The sequence below is a fragment of the Aedes aegypti genome, chromosome 3 (assembly GCF_002204515.2).
Source record: "Aedes aegypti strain LVP_AGWG chromosome 3, AaegL5.0 Primary Assembly, whole genome shotgun sequence".
NCBI lineage: Eukaryota > Metazoa > Arthropoda > Insecta > Diptera > Culicidae > Aedes > Aedes aegypti.
The window spans coordinates 35,620,426-35,644,875 of NC_035109.1; the positions used below are offsets into that span (position 1 = coordinate 35,620,426).

The 24,450-nt window shown below is 35.6% G+C and overlaps 1 protein-coding gene across 4 annotated transcripts in view; it reads left to right on the forward strand.

Annotated features, from left to right (window-relative positions):
* Positions 1-24,450, forward strand: part of LOC5572262 (KH domain-containing, RNA-binding, signal transduction-associated protein 2) — a 485,459-nt gene that overhangs the window by 266,671 nt on the left and 194,338 nt on the right. For all 4 annotated transcript variants that reach the window (XM_021850429.1, XM_021850432.1, XM_021850430.1 and 1 more), the window contains exons 5-6: positions 8,283-8,399; positions 9,071-9,217. In XM_021850429.1, coding sequence (XP_021706121.1) covers positions 8,283-8,399; positions 9,071-9,217 — 264 coding nt within the window. The remainder of the gene's footprint in view (positions 1-8,282; positions 8,400-9,070; positions 9,218-24,450) is intronic.

The window sequence follows — 24,450 nt, forward strand, 5'->3', positions numbered from 1 at the left end:
CAAAGATTTATATCAAAGTTAACTTTTTTCCTTGGGGAATGAAACAACATATATTTTGTTTTCATTAAACTTAGTGACAATAAATTGGAGTTAAAAAACCGCATAAGAATGCGTAGATCATTGTTCATGCTCGGAATGATAGCAGAAGGATCCAGACTAGGATAGAAAATTGCTGTATCATCCGCGACAAGTCTTGGAATTCCCTTTAAAGGTAGTCTTCCAAGGTCATTTATATATAAAAGGAACAGAAGAGGGCCTATATTACTGCCTTGGGGAACGCCAATATTGATCGTCTTTAAAGCACTTCGAAAGTCCTCAATTGCTACAAATTGATGTCTGTCACTCAAATAGCTCTTAATGATATTATTGACTACACCTCGTATTCCATAGTATTCTAATTTTTGCAGAAGAATATTGTGATTTAGGGTGTCAAATGCCTTTTAAAGATCTATAAAAAGACCACCAATAACACACTTGTTATCAATTTTGTCAATTGATAAATCGACAAGTTTAACTATCGCTGTAGAGGTGCTGCAACCGTTTCTAAAGCCATATTGAAATTTCTATAATATGTTGTACTTATCCATGAATTTTACTAACCTGTTTACCAGCATTTTTTCAAAAATTTTACTGATAACAGATAAAGTTGAAATGGGCCGAAAATTGCTAGGCTCAGACGCTTCACCGGATTTAAAGACAGGAGTTACTTTTGCAACTTTAAGACATTCCGGGTATATTCCCTGCTCTAATATTTGGTTAAAAAGTTGAGCAAAAATATTTGAAAAGATAATGATATAAGCCTTGACGACGCTAGTTGGGAAGTTATCAGGACCGCTACTTTTATTTGCATCAAGTTCATTTATAATCCCGAATACTTCGATTTCATTTGCAGGGTTTAGAAAAATTGAGGGTTCTAATCGATTAATGTTACTTAAAGGATTGGAATCACTTTTCGGTATTATGTCGGCAAGATTTTTCCCTATTTTTGAAAAGAAATCATTGAATGCTTCACAAACTTCTGAATTATCAGATATTGAACAACCATTTACTTTTAGTTCCAAGCGAGTCTTTAATTTAGAACGTCCCATGACCTCGTTCAATTTTTTCCAAAGCTTTGCATGTTTCCAACAGTTGTTTGTAATAATCGCTCTTACACCTCCTTTTAGCATCATCAGTTCTTTTGGACACATATTGCAGCAGATTTTTCAAATGATTATTGTGGGGGTTGTTTTTTACTTTTTTGAGATATTTTTGTTTAAGTTTCATCCATTACCATAAATAGTAGTAAATCCAAGGACAGTGTTGAGGTTTGAAGCTTACTTTTACGCTTTTGGTTTTCGTACATTGAGCCAATATGTTTTTGTAGGTAGTGGTTATGGTCAAAATTGAATTGTTTGCGTCACCGCAAAGATTAAAATGTTCTAAAAAGTTTTTAAACAGCTCTTGCGTTTTTGGTTTATCAATAAATTTCTTTGTGAGCATAGTGCATTCTTTAGAACTCTTGATTTTTATTGAAGAAACTACTTGCAAATGATCACTAATATTCGTATAGATGGTATCATTTCTTATACTTCCTAAATCATCATTCCTGCATACAAAGTGGTCCAAAATATTATTGCTAATTGGTCGAGTCACGAGTGTATTCGAGCAAGCGTAATTATAGGACTCAAGAAGGCTTTTGTATCGAACAACAAATTAATGAGAATGTTCAAGTCACCGACAAAAAATCGAGGAAGTGGATTATGAATCGATAAAATATTTTCTATTTCATCATGGAATCGATTGAAGTCAAAAGATGGCGGTTTGTATAATGCAATCACTTCACTACGGAACCCTTTTTTTATTAATTTCAATATGGATCAAATGAAATCCATCAGTTTCAATGTTTTTCAAAACGTTGAACACTACTCCTACCTGTACATATACAGCAAGGCCGCCCGCCGATGCAGTACGACAAGAAAAAACAGATTTAAATCCTGGTATGTTATATAGCGCACAATTATCTGATTTGAGCCACGTTTCACCAACAACTAACACATCAATTGGGACTTTGATGCTATCTAAGAATAGAGAAATATTATCGAACTTTTGCATATCATTCATGCCTCGTATGTTCCATTGAGCGATTCGAAGATAATTGTCCACACTAAGAGAATACTTTAAGTTAAAAGCATCAGTACAATTATGATAAACATTTATTAAACCATCCATTATGAAAACAAATTATTATAAGTACACACAACATTTAAAATTACTTTAAAGAATTACACATTACTGTTGACGTTTGTACATTTCTTTTTTGGCGAAGGGGTTGTTCTAACCGGTGATTTATTTGTGTAACGATTAATAAGATCAACTATATCATCGCGTGTTTTGGTTAATTCCGGTTTAGAATGTTCATTTTTCTTGACTAGGACATTACCATCTCTACTTGACCAAACATACTTGATATTTAACCTATCTTGATGCTCCCGCATTACGCTCAGCAATTCTGACGACAGCGGAGTTAGTTCATCCCGCATTGTAATTGTAGTCGGTTTTCGATTGATAACGTAGTTTGCATCAACTGAAGTAGAATTAAGTTTTCCGAAATTTTTCTTTTTCGAAAAAACGGCTTCTGTTGAATCTCTATCCTGGAAAACTACTGGAATTGGAATCAAGGAATTTCTAGCTTTGGTTTTGCCGCCAAGCCTGTTTGCTGACACAATATCGTTGTTTTCAGTGCAACCGTAGCAGTCGATAATTTTTTGAACAATTCCTAATGTATTTTCGTCTGGAGAGAAGGGTACCCCTAGAACAATAGCATTGTTTCAATTTTCCTTACGGTTAGTTTTATCAACATCGTGTTCGAGCTTATGGACTATTTTTGACATGTGCTGGTGTGTTTGCTTAAGCTTAACAATTTCTTGCTTCAAATTCTTATTTTCCCTCCTTAATTCTTGAAAATCTGACACAATTGCATCAAATTTGTCAGAAAGGAACTGCTGTGACTTTTAAATCGCGGTGGTGATTTGATGCACCTCACCTCTAACGCATTTCATTTCCAGAGAAACAGCATTTGAAACCGCTCCCTTGAGTTCAGCTGCTACTGTTTCAACAATTTGCGATTTTTGTATCTGCATTTCAGTGATGCGCTGATAAATGCTAGAACAATTATGCGAACAAAAATACATCCTATCCTTGATACGTCATGCTGCGTTATCGACAAGATTACGGCATTTATAATGCGCTTCGCTAAAACAGTACATGCAAGTAATTAGCTTGCCAGCATCCTTCTCTACTTTGTTGCATTCGACGCAAATACTGTCTACGCCTTCCATTATACCGAATATGAGAACAACTATGCTAAGACAGATCCAGAATCAAATTCCAACGAAAACTAAAATAAATATATGTAAAAGGAAAATAACCGTTACACACCAACTTTGAATAAACTCAATTGCAAAAATCAGAATTCAGTATACTACAATATTGGACCAAAACATGAAAGAATAGCAGCTCAATTAGACCCAGCAATACAAACAGAAAAGTCATTTGGTACGAACATTTATACACATAATTATATTGCTGCTAACATGCTACGTCTGAATTACCGGACAGTTAATAATAAACCTATTTGCTACTCAACGGATTTATCATATAAGCTCTATAAGATGTTGGTTAATTCAAATTTTGCAAAATCTGTCAACCCTGTGAGAACTACTCAAACTTACGTACAAGACTTGTACGCAACCGTTTTCGTTTCACAATAATTGAACAGATACACTCGGTGTGCTACTATTCACACTACTACAGCACCAGTGCACCTAGCGCGAACCAACGGCTAGATTGTGCAAGACGCCCGTTCGCTTAATTTTCGCTAAATCTATCTGGCAGAGTCATCTATTTCACTTAAAAGGTAGAAGCAGAAACTACTTTGTGTGCAAAATCTGAATAATATATGCACGCATACACAAATTTCAGTTTAATTAATTAACCCAATACAAGGCATACGACTATCCATCCAGCAACAACAACAGCAGCAGTCAACAATACCAACTCTACACATTACCACAGCACAACCAATGACTATCTCTGTTCATAACCGAGTATCATGCATTTTAAGTTTTATCTGACATGACTATTTTAGCACAATTTTAGCTACTGATTTCAGAATAGTATGTATGCCAATACTCACGATGCAAATGTGAGATTAAAAGGATTTAAACTATCAAATTACACTCTGTTAAAACTAATTAAAATTGCGTATCGTTAGCAGACGTATCAACTACACGCCAGTGTTGCCAGTTCGTCCAATTTGCTAAAAGGTTTAGAGTCAGGGTTCAATTGAGAAATAATTGTGTATTCAGAATTGTTGTTACGTAATTGAGGCAAACATTTTCTTATTCCTATTTGCATTTTCTGCCATATGATTTTGATAGGACGATCGCGAGTGCATTGATTGTGCCTCTTCCTTTCGTTTTGAAGACGGTTAAAGAGTTTAAGATCATCGTCTTTAGTAATTGATTCGAAAATTACTTCACATTTTGCTATTGCAATGCCCCATGCTTCAACAATAAAAAATTGTTAAATTTTCGAGCGCATTGTTAATATCAAGATTTATTTGCAAAGAAATGTTATATCAAGATTACTATCGTAGTATGTTTCATATGTATACAAGTCGGCTCGAAAATAATTGAAAATGAAGCAGATAGGATTGAGAATCGCTTTATGAGATATTTGAAATGTAACAGGGACTTGTTCAGAATCAAAATAGGCAGCTATGAAAGTATATTCACCAAGATGTATTCCAATAGAGACACCCAAAGTTTCAAAAACTTTGGTTTCAAATGTCGAAAAAAGTTGATGCTTTATACGCCTAGGAATGATGATAGCAACTCCACCACATGCTCCATCCAGTTAATCATTACGATAACCCAAAAAGTTTGAATCTCTATTGAGTTTAGTTTCAGTATTCAAATAAATTTCAGTACAGACTGCTTTGAAAATTATTTCTAGTGCGATGTTTGGCATTTATATCAAATTTATGAAAATTTATGTTCGCTCTCTAAAGCTTATTTTGTCAACGAGTTTACCACCACCTCTCCCTTCTAATATTTTTAATAGATGTCAGTCGGATCGCTTTTCCGGAACAATATCCATCAGCGCAATATTTCCGCAAACTCATTTCATCCCTCAGTCCACATTGTCCATTGTAAAGCACGCTTGAACCATCGTCATCATGTTTATGATTTTTCCCTTACTTCGTGTTGCTAACAATGCAATTGCGGCAACATACCATCCGGTTTTTACCACATATGCAGCTCATCATTTTTGTCGTCGCTCATAGTCGTCCGGAGGACCCGAGATGAGCCAAAGGATAATATCTGATTCTACACAGATGCTTTGCTCCCACCAGAATCCACAAGCGCCACATATTGCTCCAAGTCCGCCTCCGTCGCGTCGTCTCGAATTAATTGCACTCGTTTATTCCCAAGATCTCATGAAGACTGGCAGTAATTGAGTTGTTCTTTGCAGCTTCTCATCCTCCTCAGGAAGCTTCGGGCGTACTCACGTATGCAGGGCTGGAAGCAGGTCTATTTTTAGAGACTTGACCTCGATTTTTATACAAGTCTCTTGAAAGTCTTTAGTTTCAATGGATGGTCTCCTAAGTCTCTTTTTGGCCAAATGATCTCTAAAGTATCTTTCTTAGGAAAAATGATCTTATTTCAACAACTCTATATTTTTCGTGTTATATTTGGTAGACGAAACAACCTTAAAGGCATTCTTATATTTCAAACAAAACATTTTATTACTGGCAAACCTCTCTTAGGTTACTGCATCTACCAGCCCTGCGTATGAGAAGAGCAACAGCTCACACACAATCGCTTTGACTCTTCGGTTCCGCCGTCGTCGCAACCACTTGGCACTGTTTACGCTTTACGATGTTGTGCATATGGCAAAAAATAAGCTTTTAATAAAGCTCCAGCTCACAGTCTTCTTCTCACGGTGGTGGTGGTGGTGGGTATTCGTATGCACTGAGCCATCAAACCCACGCGTGGAAACTGTGCTTCAAACACACCAAGACGCCTACACTGACTGACTGCTGACTGAGACTGTTGCACAAGGAGATGCTTTTCCCGGTAGAAAAACGAGTTTAAGAGAGTCTAACAGTCATGGATGGACGCCCAATAAGCTTGATGGTAGGGATTCACATTGTAGACAATCTGATGATTTTAGGGTGATACGAAGTTATCCTTATGTGATTCTGCAGATCTTCATGGCATGTTTTTCAAGAAATTGGGCGTTCTGTAACCAGAAGGTTTCTGGGTTCAATTCACGGACGGTTATGAAAATTTCCTTGACTTCCCTGGGCATAGAGTATCATCGTACTTGCCACACGAGATACGAATGCGAAAATGGACACATTGGCAAATAATGCTCTCAGTTAATAACTGTGGAACTGCTCATAAGAACACTAAGTTGAGGAGCAGGCTCTGTCCCAGCAGGACGTAATGCCGAAAAGAAGAAAATTAATGCTGACAAGAAAATACGAGTATATCCAGGATGCTCTTCAATATTTCAAGTACTTACATTAGATTAGATCATATTAGATTAGACATGTAGGGACACGGTTGTTAGGGTAATTTGCCCATTATTGCGGTATTCCCTATTATTGCGGTATAAGAATTAAACCCTCATTATTCATCGAAAACTCTATTTTCTATGGATATTATTGATGATGATGAAAGCTTATAGTATGCTTTAAAAATTAAACGATTTTGATCGTTGGAAGAACAGTTTTAAATGATGCATCAAGAAAAGCCTATATTTTTAACCAGTTTCTCTATCTACGGGCGGGTTTTCATAAGCTTTAATTTTTAAGTTTAGAACCAAAACAATTATATGTAGCTGGTATATCAGTTCAGTATGGATGTAGTTACATGATAGATATTGAATTTTGAATAAAAGTTCTATATTTTTGAGAAAAAGCATATACCGCAATAATAGGACAATCAAAATAGCTTTTTGCCTATTATTGTATTGTATTGCCTATATTGGTATCTGTAAATCTGTATGTAAAATTCGATATTTCATAAGCCATTTTGAATGTTATTGCTGGAAACATTAATTATATTATTCAGATACTAACTAGGGACATGATTTTGAGTTATTGATAAATTTATTTAGTCAAACAAAAGGTTTATGTTTATTTTTACCCCGTAGTTCCTCTTATTTACAAATATTCTGCAAATAAACGCAGTGTTTTACCAAAAAATCACGTAAACTGATTGAAAATCGGAACACATGCCAAAAATACGTTGAACAACTAAGGTATAAGATGATCAAAAGGAAGCAATCCTTTGAAATTGTGTTGCTAGTGGGAAATATTTTTAAAAGCATCAAAATTGTAGGTTATACTAGAGTCAACAAATTCATTAATTATATAGCGACTAGTGGTCTCAGATGGAAGAACCTTGTCTATTCACTTTAACATAGTCCACCTACGACGAAAGAGGAGACGAAACCGGCAGAAAATCATTCGATTCTGTTGATTTGTTTTCGAATCGTGACATAATGTAATGAATTAGTTTTCCTCTTAGATAGGTCCAAAGTCACAAAAACTGATAGTACCGTGCAGTGTCATTAACATGGAGGAAGCATAATTTCAATGCTCGAACATTGTGTGGTATTGAATGTATATTGAATGTAATAAAATCTATGATTTTTGGTATACCGCAATAATAGGACGGCACTACCGCAATTATAGGACAAAATATCGCAATAATAGGACATAGGAAGAGCTTCAGATTGATGTCAAAAAAATATATGAATGATTCCAAAAAATACTTTTTTACTTCACTATACTCCAGATAAAGGATAGTTTTAACACTTAACATTGCAAAATACCATAATATTTAGATTTTGGACACTGCAATACGATTTTAATTTTAACACCGTGCTTAAGTCCTCCATAATAGGAAGGATACCCTACGATGTTACGGATTTTACGTTACTTCATAAACCTTGCTAGAGTAAAAACTTACAGATCAGATTGCAAATGGCTCAAATCGAACATTCCTTCCATAGCAATTTCCTTGTCACATTTGATAATTCAATTACACCACAGGGCATATTAGGGAAACGATTTTTCCCGGAATCAATCAAATTTGATTGATTCTCGCCACACTCTAACCTTTCCCTACACGCGCATCCCAAAGGCAAACGATTCCCGTGGAAACCACCTAACACCCCCACGCACCTCATCTGATGTTCTGACTGTTTTCCGTCTTTCATTTCAGTTCAACTTTGTTGGCAAGCTGTTGGGCCCGAAGGGAAACTCACTGAAGCGGCTGCAGGAGGAGACGATGTGCAAAATGGCAGTTCTTGGCAAGGGTTCAATGCGGGATCGTAAGAAGGTTCGTATTCCATTGCCGTCTGATTCCGTTTGGGGGCGGTGGACGCGAAGACTCCAACATGTTATTTAATGGGAGAAATATTATCATTCTCTAGGAAAACCATAACTGTCATTAGTTTATCCAAAAACTGTCAACAAAACAATGAGAAATTAGCAATTTATGTTAAATTAGCAATTAAAAATTCCAAAATAGCGTTGAAAAATAAATGTATTGACGAGACAACTGTCAAAACTGTAACAAGAACAAGAATCAGTATTTGAGAATACATATAATACTTTCAAGAAAAAACGTAAATATATAAGAAACATTCATCAAAAATAAAAATAAAATGGTTCTTAAACACTTAGAAACAGCAATCAGCTTTTACAATATTTATTAGCTCCTTTTTCTTTAACCACAGAATTAAATTTTTATTTGCGTTTTCAGAATTTTTTAGTACATAGTTACAATTTGACCTTACAAATAATTTGCGTATTTTTATCGATTTACCGGAAAATATAACTTAGTGCTCTTTATGAATTTTTAATTGCTAAAAGGTTTTTAAAGTGTTGCTTGCGTCTAAATCTTTCATTAAATACTTCTTGTTTAAACACAAAGTGTTCTTTAAATGCTTTCTAATGTTGCTGCCGTTATTTATTTCCTTCCTCAATTCATTCATTCCACACCCACAGGAAGAGGAACTGCGACTGAGTGGCGACCCACGATACGCACATCTTTCCGAGGATCTTCACGTCGAGATTTCGACCTACACAGCCCCGGCTGAAGCCCACGCCCGCATTGCCTATGCCCTGGCCGAGGTTCGACGCTTTCTGGTGCCGGTGAGTAATGCTATCACTTGTCTGTCGATCCGATTGAGATTTAGCTTTGGGATTGTTTTTCGGGAAACATGAGACCGGGACACGATGGGTAATGATTTCAGTTCATTAGTGTCAGATTTAGGGGGCTTGTATGTATGTTCTTGTTTGTTTTGACTTAAAGAAGCATGCTTTTGGAAGTTGTATCATATGATATATGAAGATTTTAACATGGAACAACTCTGCTTCGTTAACTCTTTAAATGTGTTCTGCATAGTTCGAACAACAAGGTTAAACCTCTGAGACATATGGTGCACATAATTGGAGCGTGGATAATTACATTCTATGTCATGTAAACTTCAATAACACGTCGTGAAAACTTCTATGATATGTCGTGTAGTCCAGCAGGAACCTATGAGATTACATCCCGAGCAGGCAAAACAGCTAAGTTATAGACGGATTTCACGCCAACTCGACACGCGATTGGCAGCACCCCTTTAGAATTCAATGAAACTTTCTGGATGTCAAAAGTATGTGAAACTAAGATACTTTGCATATTTTGTTTTTTTTTTCAAAATCGATGTAGACTAACATTTGGAAAGGTTTTTTTTTTTACTTTTTTTTTTAATCCGTATAACTCGAAAACGGTAAGACCTACAAAAAAGTGTTGTATGGGGGACTGTCGTGAAATATTGGTAAAATAAAGAAACATTTTCTACACTGAAAAAACCATGATTCAAAAATTTAAAGTCGATTTAAAAAAAACGGCCATTTCCGATTTTGATCATCCTAAAGCAAAAAGTTTTGTAATTAAATTTACTAAAAGTCGTCCATACATTGCAAATTGGGCATATTTTAAAGAAAAAAGTTTTTCTAACATCGAATTTATTAAGTCCAAAATGATTTTTTTATTCTATTTTTATCTCGCTTTATATAGTCTAGTAAGATCATATTTTCAAGTGATAAATGAGTTTTAATCACAAAATAGATTATATTTGTTTTATTATTTTTATTACTGCTTTATATCCTGAAACGTAGTATCTGCACATGAATATTTACATTATTGTTGGGCTTTACTGAATAAATTGAATATTTTTGGTTCATCCTCTGAATTGGTATACCGTTTGGCTGCAATTTGTGTATCACTAATAGGCATAAAACAATGATATTTTCGGGTACCAGGGACAGTTTTAACCTTATCAAACAATTCCACCAATTCCTCTGACATTTTAACATATTGTTCATTAGATATATAACAGAAATTTATTTTGGTGATACATGTATCAGTTTGTTTCACTGCCCAGTCGAATAGATCTCGCGGAGTTGCGATTGTGTTTCCATTGTCTTTTGCAAGACTTGCTCTTTTTGCCAATCGCTTGAGAGTGCCACCAATAGCGTCACATGGGCCTTTGCCGTGGGATGTGGCGAAAAAGTGCCACTCTGCTTCCAATCCATGTATTTTCTTGAAATTACATGAGCTGGCAATTTTTTTTTATTTTTATAATGACCTGCAGCTCCATCTGACATAAAAATAACTGAATAGTGGTATTCTGGTGCTGGAGACAAAAACGAGTTCCGCAGTGTTACCAGTAGTTCACCTCGTTTTAAGGAGTATTTTTAGTTTCGTAGAAAAAAAGACGGTTCTTTGCAAATAAAATCATGAGTTATGAGCTTATCAATTTTCTCCACGAAATACGTAACAAATTTTTCAACAAGCTTCATTATAGTAACTTATACAGCGATCGGTGGTGAGGCATTGCTGAAAAATCTTCTTAGTATGTTAGTAAGATTTTTTTTCACAAAACTTTTTCTAGAAGAGAATTTAATGGGGTATGGATAATGTTGTTACTGTTCAATGTTTGCAATACTGTTGTGATATCTTTCAAACCATACAATATCCATCAGATTGTTAGACGGAGTTGATTTTCTCATAGGCAGAGGCGAAAACATAGGCAGAGGAATTGATTGCCTTTATATAAAAAACATAATCATTGTATAATCCCATTTTTTTAACTATTCTCAATAAAAAAATACAATCTATTTTCTGATTCAAACTCATTTATCACTTGAAAACACGATCATATTTGACGGTTTAGAACAAAACCTTTAAAAAAAAAAATCAGTTTTGTACTTGAAAAATTCGTTGTTAGAAAAACTTTTTTCCCTTAAATATGCCCAATTTGTAATGTATGGACGACTTTTTGTAAACTTAATTGCGAAACTTTTTGCCTGAGAACGATCAAAATCTGAAATGTCCGTTTTTTTAAATCGACTTTAAAATTTGAATCTTTTTTTTTTTTCAGTGCAAAAAATGTTTTTTTTTATTTTTCCAATATTTTTTCTAAAACTTCAGGAAATTTCACGACAGTCCCCCATACAACACTTTTTTGTAGGTCATACCGTTTTTGAGTGATACGGGTTTATAAAAAAAAAACTTTGACCCTTTCCAAATGTTAGTCTAGATCGATTTTGAAAAAACATAGCATGTAAAGTATCTTGGTTTCACATAGTCTTAACACCCAGAAAGTTTCATTGAATTCTGAAGGGGTGCTGCCAATCCCTTTGTCGAGTTGGCGTGAAATCCGTCAATAGCAAATTTGGATTTGGACATCTAAAAGTGATATACTGTAAGCTCAATTAACGAACTAGATCGGGGGATTTTTGAATTGGTGCATAAAACGAGATTGTTCACTTCGTAAACAGATGTTTTGCCTTTTGGAGTCTACTTGTATGAAATTGATTCTTATTATTTATAGAAATAATGCTTTTTTGATATCATTAACATATTACTAATGTAACATATTATAAATCCGGATAATCGAGTCTAAAATGCCGGATAATCGAATCTGGCTTCCATATTTTTTACACATAAGTTTGAGTAGCCTTTCCCTTCATATTCGAATGCGTCAAACAAGGGGGCATAGATAATCACCTAACACGGACTCAGTGTTTTATACTAATGGTTATCTTATATCATGATCATTATGTGATGAAAATTTGCGGATCCAATTTTTTTTTCATTAGTACATGATGACTGCAATAAGAGGAGTACATTGCCATTTTCTAAATAAACAATGTATTACCCAAGTAACCAAATAGCACTTTGATTCGCCTTCCGTGCTAATATAGGGCTATACTAGAGCTCACAAGCCCTATATTAGCCGTATAATAGCCCTATTAGCCCAAAAAGGCGAATTAGCGGGCTTGTGGTTAATTGGGTACTTTCAACTTTGAATAAAATGCAGGGTTTAGGATATAAATCGGATTTCACTAACATATTTTCCTTATTTTCAGCTTTGTATGAAATGGTATATGCTTCTCCCAGGCTTATTATGAATTTGCGGTGCCCGCTTGTTGCTGGCTCATTTGTTTGTAAAAATTGTTGCAAGCAGAGGTGCCTACTACCAAATTCCTTCTTTTAATCTCACGACCAGGGATGGGAAATGTACTGTAGCAAACATTTACCACCTCGACATTCACATTTTTCTACACGACCATCAAAATCCAAAACAAACCATGACAGCTCAAAACAAAAAAAATGTCACGGCTCTTCAAAACTGTAATCTTCTTCTTCCCAACGTTTATTCAAACCCGAATGCGAAATGACTCGAGCACAGTGGTAACACGATTTTTTCAGTTTTCGGGGTTTTGAATTTTTGCTCGATAAAGGCGGCATAAAATTGAACTTGTTTATTTGTATCGCAACGGCGTGATTGTGTTCTTGTTGTTAGCGCTAATAGATTTCAATAAGTTGAAAACACAAGCGAAATATTAGCGATTGAATGTTTTAACATTTTATTCAATCATTCACCTTGGAATGGCTGCCCGAAAACGGTCATAGAGGAGAGACAAAAACAGTCAAGCAGTGTGTGAACCGTTGGCAGCGCAACACCTGATGGTATTGATGCTGCTGCTGCTTTGTGTTTTGGTTGATTGGCAGAATCGATGAACTGTGGCAAATTGTGGTCACAGTTCCCAAGCCTGCTCACGACATTAATATTCTGTCACTCATGGTTATTTACAGGCTCTACATTTCATATTAAAGGCATTCCTAAGCCGAGTGGTTTGAGTCCACGGCTACAAAGCAAAGCCATGCTGAAGGTGTCCGGGTTCGATCACCAGTCGGTCCAGTATCTTTTCGTGATGGAAATTTCTTTGACTTCCTTAGGCATAGTGTATCATCGTTCCTGCCACACAATATACGAATGCGAAAATGCCAGTGAGGACGTTATGCCAAGAAGGAGAAGAAGACATTTCGTATCCATAAGAAAAGCAGTCGGATTTCATGTTTTAAACCTTAGGCATTCATGTTTTACTTCGCATGACAATATAATGTTGATAAACATATAAGTAAATGACGAAAACCATATGGTAACTATCCTCGAGTCATATGTTCTGTACTACGCGAATTTGTGAGTATAACATACGACCTTGAAGTCTAATTCTTTGTCAGTGTATTTATTCATGTACTAGTGGTCCCGGCAAACTTCGTCTTGCCATCAAGTAGGCTGTTGAAAAGTGCTATGAATAGTCCCATACAAAATTACAGTTCCGTTCACTCTCGTTTTTCCAACTTTCCTGGTGAATTTCCTGGGATTTTTATACACACAAACACGTCGGAACCCTTGACGAACATAGTGGAGAAAGAATCATCCAGATCCGTTCACCCGTTCGTAAGCCATTTCGTGACATACAAACACCATTCCATTTTTATTTATATAGATCTGCGCCACACACCATTTTTTTTCCACTGATTATTTTCTGCAGCACGTTAAGGAGTGTATCGAAAAGTAGTCGCAAACATTCAAAACAGTCTCAAAAATATTGGGTTCAACCTACAAACAATTTATTGATCAGAAATGCTTTACAATGTATTTAAAAATTATGATGCGGTGATATTGTTTCAATAAAGTGGCATTTTGTATGATAATTTTGCAAATTACTAACAGATGTCGATGAAAATCTTGCGCACCTCTGAAAAAAATGATATGTTAATAAATGTGTAAAATTTTAAGAAAAAATGGTTTTTGTTCATGCTAATATATTCTGTGCCACAACTCCCATGACATAGTGTGAAATTTTTTTTTGAAAAATACATAAACAAGCATTTAAGAGCAAATACAAAAATCGAAAAAAGTCGATTTTTAAGGACCTCGATTTTTGATTTTTTTTCTTTCTACACGTTAATGGTAATACAGTGATACCTCCATGAGTCGATGTTCCATGACTCGATATCGACTCATGGAACCATACTAAAAACAAAATTTCATGGTTACTATGATGGTCCCTAGAAGCAGCTTTCCATAGGATTGCTGTTCCATTGCTCGATATTTCCATGAGTCGATGGTCCCTTCAATATCGACTCATGGAGGTTTCACTGTATCGAACGATTGTAACGAATAAAAAAATGTTTTTTGATTGGAAAAGTTTCTTTGCATATTTATGAAGTAACATAAGCAAAAAAATGTACTCTATATAATTGACACAATACATGACAGAGCTTCAACAGTTGATTATACAAAAGTGACTTTCTAAAACCGACCTTATTCCAATAATTCAGCTTTCTTAGAGCAATAATTTATTTTTTTTGAAATCCGTTTAACGTGCTGTGTGAAGTAAACATATTTTCCGATAGAATTAGCTTTTCAACCTATTTTGTTTGATATACATTTTGTTCAATACAAATCATCGAATCTTCAGAAGACACTTCAAAAATGTAATTTTGTGCAAGATTTTATTGTCTATGCTTTATAAACCTCGTTGTATTTATATTAGGACTGCATATTATTCAATATTTTTTTAGTTGCTTCAAAATTTGATGACATGATGAAGATTTGCGTTAAAAAAGCTTTTAAAAAGATGAACTATGCTCTGAGATATACCGTTTTGAATGTTTGCGACTACTTTTCGATACACTCCTTATGCTTGAAAACACTGAAGGCTTTCCGGTCTGCTTCTTCCAACATCCACGCTTCGCGCCCGTAGAGAGCCTCCGAAAGAATCAATATATTAACTTCGCTGGAAACCTTGTTTTCACATATCACTTGTGTTCCAAGAAAAAACAAACTCTTCAACAACTTCAAACACATCCCTATCAAACACTACCTCAGCACTAACATCACCAACCCTACCACTTTCTCTACCTGCAATCATGTACTTCATTTTGGTAGAATAAATGGTCAGTCCTATCTCGCTGTGTCTCTCTTGAGGAGAGACAAGGAGCATTTGCAGACGTGTGATGAAAGTGCAGTTTGTTTGCCCGCCAGATGTCCTAATAGCACCCTCGAATGCAATGTCAAACAGCAAATTCGAATGTGCATCAACTTGCTTCAATCTGTATAACGTCACAAACGAGATTGACACCCCATCTGCAATTCGAACACTTGATTTCGAACCATCCGGCGTTGTACGTATCAGCCTAATTAGTTTTGCCGGAAAACCACGTTCAGACATTATTTGTCACTGAATTGTGCGCTGCCTTGTAATCAATAGAGAGATGGTAAATCTGAAAGTTACACTCTCGGAATTCCTCTAATATCATTCGCAAGGTAAACATCTGGTGCGTTGTCGATCGACCCTAGTAAAAACCAGCCCGGCATTCGTCGACGAAGGACTCCTCAAGCGGTCTCAATTTTTTAAACAGAATGCGTGAAGATTATCCCTCTATAACGCACTCTAGTCTATGCCCTTTCTTGTACATTGGGAGTAAAAGGCTATCCAATAGACCACTAATCATTTCTTGGTCCTTCCATTCCTCCATACCGTCCTTCCCAACAGCTTAACAGTTCTTCAGTCAAGGACAGCCTTTTTAACTTCAACAATTGCTAAAAGTGTTTCTTCCAACTGGCAGGCACCGCCGTTTTATTGGTCAGAAAATTGCCCTCCTGCATCTATCAGGAACTGGTACGGTATTGTGCCGCTCGACGTTGATCGTTGCATGAAATCTCTACATACCATACTGGTTCATGCTATCTTGAGATTCAGCTACCACACTTTCTTCGTGCTGCTTTTCTTTTTGATGTGGATTCGCTTTTCTTCAGCTCTCGCTTACCACTCTCTGTTCATCCAGATACCAACCACGAGCAAATGACTTCTGGCGACAGTTTTCACATATGTGACTCATCGAACCAGTGGTTTCGCCTTCGTTGTTGATCAGTGCCAAGCTAATCACATCCCTCACCTTTGTGGTCACTGCATCATGGATAGGGTCCCAAAAGCTGATGGCATCTCCTTCATTCTCAACGCACAGATTCGGTTGCTAACTGGTTTCCATCGAATAATTCGGCTCATCTACATCCCAATCACTATGAAGCCAACTCCACGTTCTGCTTTGTAGCCGCTCTGTTGAAGAATTGGTACTTTAATGAAGTGTTGGCGATGGGATCCACTGCTGGAAATTCGAGTTCTCCGGTTTTCAGCCTGCGTATTTCCTGGATAGCTGCCACGTACACGCTGACATTCCGCAGTTTACGAGCCAGGAGCCTAAAATTTCTTCTTCTTCTTGGCATTTACGTCCCACGCTATGTCTGAACCAGACGATTATAAAAATCGAATGTACATCGGATTTTTTCTCGCTAGAGTTAAGTATTTGGGTTATATTTTAATAATCGGAAAGTTTTAAAATATTCCATCGGTGAAATTTTGATTTTTTCCACTTTTTAGCCATATTTCATACTAAATCCCATGAAAATCAAGTTTTCGACGCATTTCAGCCCATACAAAATGTATGGAAAAAATTTCACCAATAGAATATTTTAAAACCTTCCGATTATGAAAGTATAGACTAATTACTGATCTCTAGCGAGAAAAAATCCGTTGTACATTCGATTTTTATAATCGTCTGGTTCAGACATAGCGTGCGTCCTCACTGGGACAGATCATGCTTCTTAGCGTAGTGTTCTTATGAGCACTTCCACAGTTATTCGCTGAGAGCTTTCTTTGCCAAACTTGCCATTTTCGCATTTGTATCATTCGGACTCTAACCACTCGGCTAAGGAAGGAGTCCAACACGCGTCGGTTTATTCAAAGTTCTCTCCGAAGAGCTTAACCGACGAACATACCCTGCTTTTTGCTCGGTTTACTGTTTTCACTACTAACTGCCCAAGTAACACACCTTGTTATATAATAGTTTAAAACTCACAATTTATACATGTTCGATTGTATTTTTCTAGCATTTCAGACTAAAAATCAAACACTTCTAGAGCTTAAAAAGCGCAAAACATGGCGGCTTATATAACATCTTATAGATGTCTCGTAATATAATCGAAGAACTAAGATTTTGTTTAATCAACGATCTATAAACGTACTCTCAACATAATAAAAATATCAATCAAGTATAAAACAGTAACAAGCTATAATAAAGTTTTTTGACAGCAATAAACATTGACAAAATACATGCATATTCCAACTACTTGCATATGTTGTAATCAAGTATAATGCAGGTAATATAACTCTCAAAATACATTTATATAATAGCATGATGTATTAGTTGTAATGTAGCTATTTTCAAGTGATTTAACCTGAAAAAAATACATTTGTATACCAAACTATTTACAACCAATTCTTATCACGTTGTTTTGCACGTGATTGGAGAAAAAAATGTTTGGATTTGTTATGGCTAGGTTCAAGACCCCAAAAAATAATTCCATTAATGGAGACTCTTAATTATGTCAAATCATCAAATAATGAAAATCAAGCCATTAAATGATGAAATAAAGCATCATATTTAACAATGGTCGTCATGTTTCCAATGCGGTTTAAGATCTATGGTGCAACTTTCAATTGTACTCTCCAGTAATTCATGCGCCAGTAAAATAATTGGAAACCGAAATAAAAAAAATGCCAAAGTATTTTTTTTGGTTAGATTTGTTTTGATCCACAATAAAAACAATATGGCACGAAGCTTACAGTGACGTTAAAAAATATTTAGAGCGGTTAATATGTATGAGTTATATATCCAAATTAATAATATCTTCTTCTTTCTGGCATTACGTCCCAACTGGGACAAAGCCTGCTTCTCAGCCACAGTTATTAACTGAGAGCTTTCTTTGCCAATTAACTATTTTTGCATTTGTATATCGTGTGGCAGGTACGATGATACTCTATGCCCTGGGAGTCGAGAAAATTTCCAACCCGAAAAGATCCTCGACCGGTGGGATTCGAACCCACGACCCTCAGCTTGATCTTGCTGAATTGCTGCGCGTTTACCGCTACGGCTATCAGGGCACCTAAATTAAATTAATAATATATTCCTTTAACTTTAAATTGTACTCGTCGCTTCTTGATTAAAATTATTCAACATCCAAACCGCATAACCAATCCCTTATCTAAAATTTATGGCATTTCTAACTCGGTAGCATTGTTTCAAATTTTTAGCCGCTGCTGTCGTATGTATCAAGTCTAACCAATAAAAACTTGCTTGGATTTAGATGTTCACAGCTCAATAACAGGTATATATAATATAAAAATACTTATAACATACGTCAATAACACATCATTAGAGCATGTTCACAAACTACTCTCGAATAAGTTATTGTTTTGTACCACGATAGAAATTATAACACCTTTATAACTTTATAACAGCATCTTCTCAAATTCTCAAATCAAAATAAATCAAACGTCAAAACTTAATTTGTTTGTAAATATTACAGCAATAATGACGAATTCAACTCATACAACGGCTCGAATTTTATCAAATAAATTTGCAGTAAGCGCGTGAAAAAATTATCTACGTCTCCTAAACAAATTTTGAAGATGTGAAGTGTAGAGAAATTTTGAGGTTTGCAGTAAATAGACATTCAATGAATTGGAACATAGTCAATTGTTCCCAAGGATGGAACACAGTAATACACAGGCAAATAATTCATATTATATCTGTTAGCTCGAGAGAAAGCTGCCGTTTCCAGAAAAGCCATTGGTGGACCAGAACGCTTGCCTTTCGATTAAATGCCGCGGATTCTGAAGTGTAGTTTTGTGTTTGTTGTGTAGTTTCTGTTTTCAGCATGATTCACAGAATCAGTATGCCGGCATCCATCATCAGATCTTACAGTAAAACTATAGCAGGTTTTAGCATGCTTTTAAAAGATTGTGGTATGTTGTTCTACTACCATCTGAAGATAATCTTCGATTGCCATCGCGAGGCAGAGTCATCAGAATTTTGGAATAAACATCGCAAATGGGAGTGGGTAAAAGGTGCAGGTTTTAGTGTACGTACTAGGTCACGTTGTAAAAATTTGACTCTTGTAAAATGCATCTGGAAAGCTGATTATTGATTGGAGCTGAAAAGTGCGTCGTATGTCCTATATAAGTTATATTAACGTTCAACGAGCTTTAATTTCACCTAGGAAATTTGACTTCCTCGATTTGAAGTTTGGGCAAAATATGTTTTTTGTAAACTATTTTATAACTTTAATATGACCAACGCTGTTATGGATTTCACCTATAAAACTCCTATATAACAATTTCTTGTATCTTCTGCCAAGAAAGATGTTTTCGGTGTTACTTGGGTGATCTTAAAATTGATCATTGGTCGTTAACGGGTTAACAGGAGCATGCTTTTGCAATGGGTATCTGATATCTGAAGATTCACCATGAAACAAATCTGCTTTCGTTAAGAAATCTTCAATATCTTCAAGTTTCCAACATTTCCCCGAAGAAGTAGATTTACTCATCCAACATCATCAAACTCCCATTTCGACGAAGGGTTCCCAAGAACAGTTTATGGCGCGCACTTCGGTGTGATAAACAGACTCATACATCATAACCACCCCACCCAAGGCCGTAACCTTTTTCCACTGCGATAAGCCACTCGCCACTTTTCACCCCACTGCTCACTGCTAACTGCTCAACTCCGGTGCCTGGTCTCACACTTGACTGAGCCATGGGTGAAAGCGGCGAACATCCATAAGCCTCGAGCAATGTTAGTAATCGCTGCAACATCTTCCACTTGAACCGTTCGCCACCCCCGGAAAACAGGTGAAACGAAGCAGACGAGAAAAAATTTCGACTCCGCCATCGACCAGAATGTCTGAAAAATCGCACAGTAAAAAGTAAGACCATATTACGTTATCAACGAATGAACCCCGCCATTTCGCCCCCCGTTCGAAAGCCACGGTGGGTCTGAAACCGTTACTAAATGAAAAAATGACCATCAGTTCTGCATTAAGAAAAAATGCTGTCCAAACTTTCTCTCCGTGAATTCAAAACTCATTGGGGAGAGGTTTTTTTCATTACTGACATGATAAACCATCCCCAAACATCCTATAACAATCGTGTCCCTCAGGTGAAGTTTGTTTAGTTGAGTTTTATCAAGCACTGTTTTCTCCCCGATATAATCGGAGCTGTAGCAGTAGACGATAAACAGACTCTCATAATGTGCAGCGTATCATGATTATTACAGAAAGCGATTAGTGATAGATACTCTCAATTTGCACAGAAATCAAACCCTGTGCAGCGGAATGGATTTTTTTTTAACAGGAAAATATCCTTTGGAAATAGCTCTCAATCTTCAAATCACTACAATTTTCATTTTCCTCTATGAAACATTTCTTAATATACGAAGATAATGCTTGTATAGAGGGATTCCACGGAGGCATGCAAGTCGATTCTGATCGACCATTTCAAAAATATCTGAAACTTTGCACAGTTTTTCAGTTCCATCTAAATCGTCATTTTCCGATATCAAATCTTCAAGTTGAGTCACGACTAACTTTTCAAAAGGGTGTATGTAAAAATGGTTCAAAAATATTCAAAAAGCTGCACAGCAAAAACGGTTCGTTCGATTGTTAGACAACTAAAGAAACAAAGTTAGACAACTAAATAAAGATTCCAAAAAAATACACACAGTAAAAAAAAAAATTTTTTTGCATTAAAAAACATCATTTTTGTCACAAAAACTCAAATATCTCAAAACCCTATCGGAATACCAACGTAATTTTTTGAGGGAAAACGGTCCATTATATTAGCTATCTACCATAAAAATTTGGTGATGGTAAGCCAATAAACAAAAAAGTTATGACATTTCAAATATTTCACAAATTTGGCACTTAGTGAAATTTTTTTTTTTTTTTTCATTGTTAATTTTTTTTAGGACCGCAGTTTGTTGCTGAATTTTTTGTTAAGGGTACCACATGAGGTTAACAAGTTGTTTTCAGGATATTTTATTTAATTATTCATAACTATTATAGCATCTATTAGAAAGTTAGACGCGATCCAGTGTTGTGATCTAAAGTCTTGATAGTGTCATATTTTTATTGTACGTAACTGAAGAAAAATTCTCTCAATAGTGTTGAAACCTTTTGATAAAAGAAACCTATAAGAAATCTAATATTGAAGACAAAAGCTACAAACAAAGTTTTCTATACAGGTATACGACTAGTTTACCTGCAAAAAGTTTACCTCGTAGAGAACAAGGCGGGTCTATACCCAGGTGATCTAGTATACGTAAAGCAGGTCGGTTTTCTCGGCGCTGGATTTCTCCACAAAGTTAAAATCTGATTACACCTGGGTATAGACCCGCCTTGGTAGAGAATAGACTTTGTTAATCATATTTGGGAGAAAGCGAGTAACTTCAACAACATCAAAAACATGATAGGTACATACCATGAACATACTCACGAAAAAGCTAAAAATATACTACCACTATGATTATAAAAGATTTAATTGTAAAATTTTTCTTCAGTCAAGCAAACGACACCAAACTAGTCAGTAAAAACTTAAAAGTGATTTTGTTTATTAAAATCTAACGAGCAACATGAGTAGTCGCTTTCTCAACTGTTGCAGGCCGTTTGCAGAAAAAAAAAGTGTTCGAAAGAGCTACGAAATCTCACTCAGCTTTGTATTGCAAGATGAAGTGCAGTCCCATCACTGGAACGTACAACAAGCTAAAATTCATCCATTCGTTATTTATTTCAATGGAAGTACGCAAATTGAACATTTTAGTTTTATTGTAATTTCCGAAGATTTAAGACACGACTCAGTATCTGTAAATTTGTTCATTGCCAAAATGATTAACTTTTTACGCGTTGATAAGGATAAAGAAATCAGAAAGATATATTTCATGTCTGATGGAGCAGCATCGCAGTACAAAAACCGTAAGAATTTTTCGAGCTTATGTCAATTTAAATCAAAGTACGGAATTGATGCAGAATGGCATTTCTTTGCTACGTCACATGGCAAAGGTCCTTGTGATGCTATTGGAGGAACCATAAAGCGCATGGCCACAAGAGCAAGTTTAGCCAAAGAACGTGAGCATCCAATTAAAACTGCAAAAGAACTATTTGATTGGGCGAATCGCAGAAAAGAAGAAGATTTAACAAAATTATCATTTTCTTTTACTACTACTGAAGAGTACGAATTAACGGCATCAGAGCTCAGCGAGCAATATAATAACGCGAAAACGATCCAAGGAACCCAAAAATTTCACTGTTTCATTCCATTGTCAGAAAATAAAATTAAAGCAAAACTATACTCGAACTGTACTGATAATGATGCAAAAGTGTTCGATATTGTAAAAAAATTGAATAACAATAAATAAATAAATAAGTATTAATAAAATTCATGATCTCATAACGCATACCCAAATCCAAAACTTTTAAAGTTTATATATAACATTTAGAAACTCATCGATCATACTCTAAAAAAAAATATCCTGGTAAAAAGAAAATATTTTCGTGTAATCTGTTAATTCATTTTAATTTATACATATATACATATACATATAATATTTATACATATACATAATATTTATACATATAATATACATAATACTAATGAATACATGAAAACGACTTGTTTAATTCACGCAAGGCCCTTAACAATAAAATCAGCAACAAACTGCGGTTCCCGTAATAATTTACACCGAAAAAAATTTTTTTTTTCTACTAAATGTGAAAATTGTGACATGTTTGAAATGTCATAACTTTTTTGTTTATTGGTTTACCATCACCAAATTTTTATGGTAGATAGCTAATATAATGGACCGTTTTACGTTGGTATTCCGATAGGGTTTTGAGATATTTGAGTTTTTGTGTCAAAAATTATGTTTTTTAATGCAAAAATTTTTTTTTTTTACTGTGTGTATTTTTTTGGAATCTTTATTTAGTTGTCTAACTTTGTTTCTTTAGTTGTCTAACAATCGAACGAACCGTTTTTGCTGTGCAGCTTTTTGAATATTTTTGAACCATTTTCACATACACCCTTTTGAAAAGTTAGTCGTGACTCAACTTGAAGATTTGATATCGGAAAATGACGATTTAGATGGAACTGGAAAACTGTGCAAAGTTTCAGCTCGATAGAAAAAAATGAATTAAAAAATTTACCAAATTTTGGTGCTGTTGCATATCTTTTGGATGGTGGGTGCAGAATTGGTGGTTATTTTTTCATAATCAAGGATTTTAGACACACCGTGAAAGAAGTATACTCAGCATGAAGACGTTTTTTTTTCCATCGTCCCCTGGCTCGGGCCGATCCTTCATAATTCATTAGATAAATGCTTTAAACTTTCAACCTCGCAGGTGAGACCGCCATCTCAACCTCAACGTGCGCGCTTCTGTGCAGGTGAAGAGCAGTTTCCAAAGTTGCTTCCTTTGTTCGCCGGCAGAGATTTTTTTCCCGCACTTGTTTTTAGTCCATGCTTAAGCTGAGAAAAAGTTTGGGTGAAAAAAGATTGAAGAGCATTCCGCTTTAATCCCAGCAAAATGACAGGCTTAATTAAATTTGAATCGTTTCCGGATTTGAAGTTGGGAAGAAGGATGGTGAAAATTGTATTGCATCTTATGCAGTGGGAAAAAGTCTAGTGAAAAGGCGTTTTTTGGGGAACGCTACATCACTTTAATAAGAAAAATTAAGCTTCGCTGCACAATTAGTCGTATTCTTAGCGATTCGTTTACTGGGCAGGAATCGTGTCCGATTTGCCTTGATTAAGGCTCTAGTAAGAATGGAGCATTTGTCAATGCTTTCAAATTAACTTTTTCCCTTTAGATCAACAAATTATGAAAAATAAAAACGTCCATTTATCGTAATTTGCAAAATGAAAACACGAATGTTTTTATTTTTCTAGATTTGTAATCCATTCGGAAGAAAATTGCCTTGTTCTTGTAAATGCACGAACCTTAAGTGCCACAAAGTATCGTGAAATTATATAAAAAGTATTGGGGAATCCATCAGTAGTGTGTGGTCTTTTGATGCTGTTGCATGTTCCTGTGGGGCGACGGAATCAAGATCAATCGTGTCCGGTTTGCGTTATGCGAGTGCGAAAT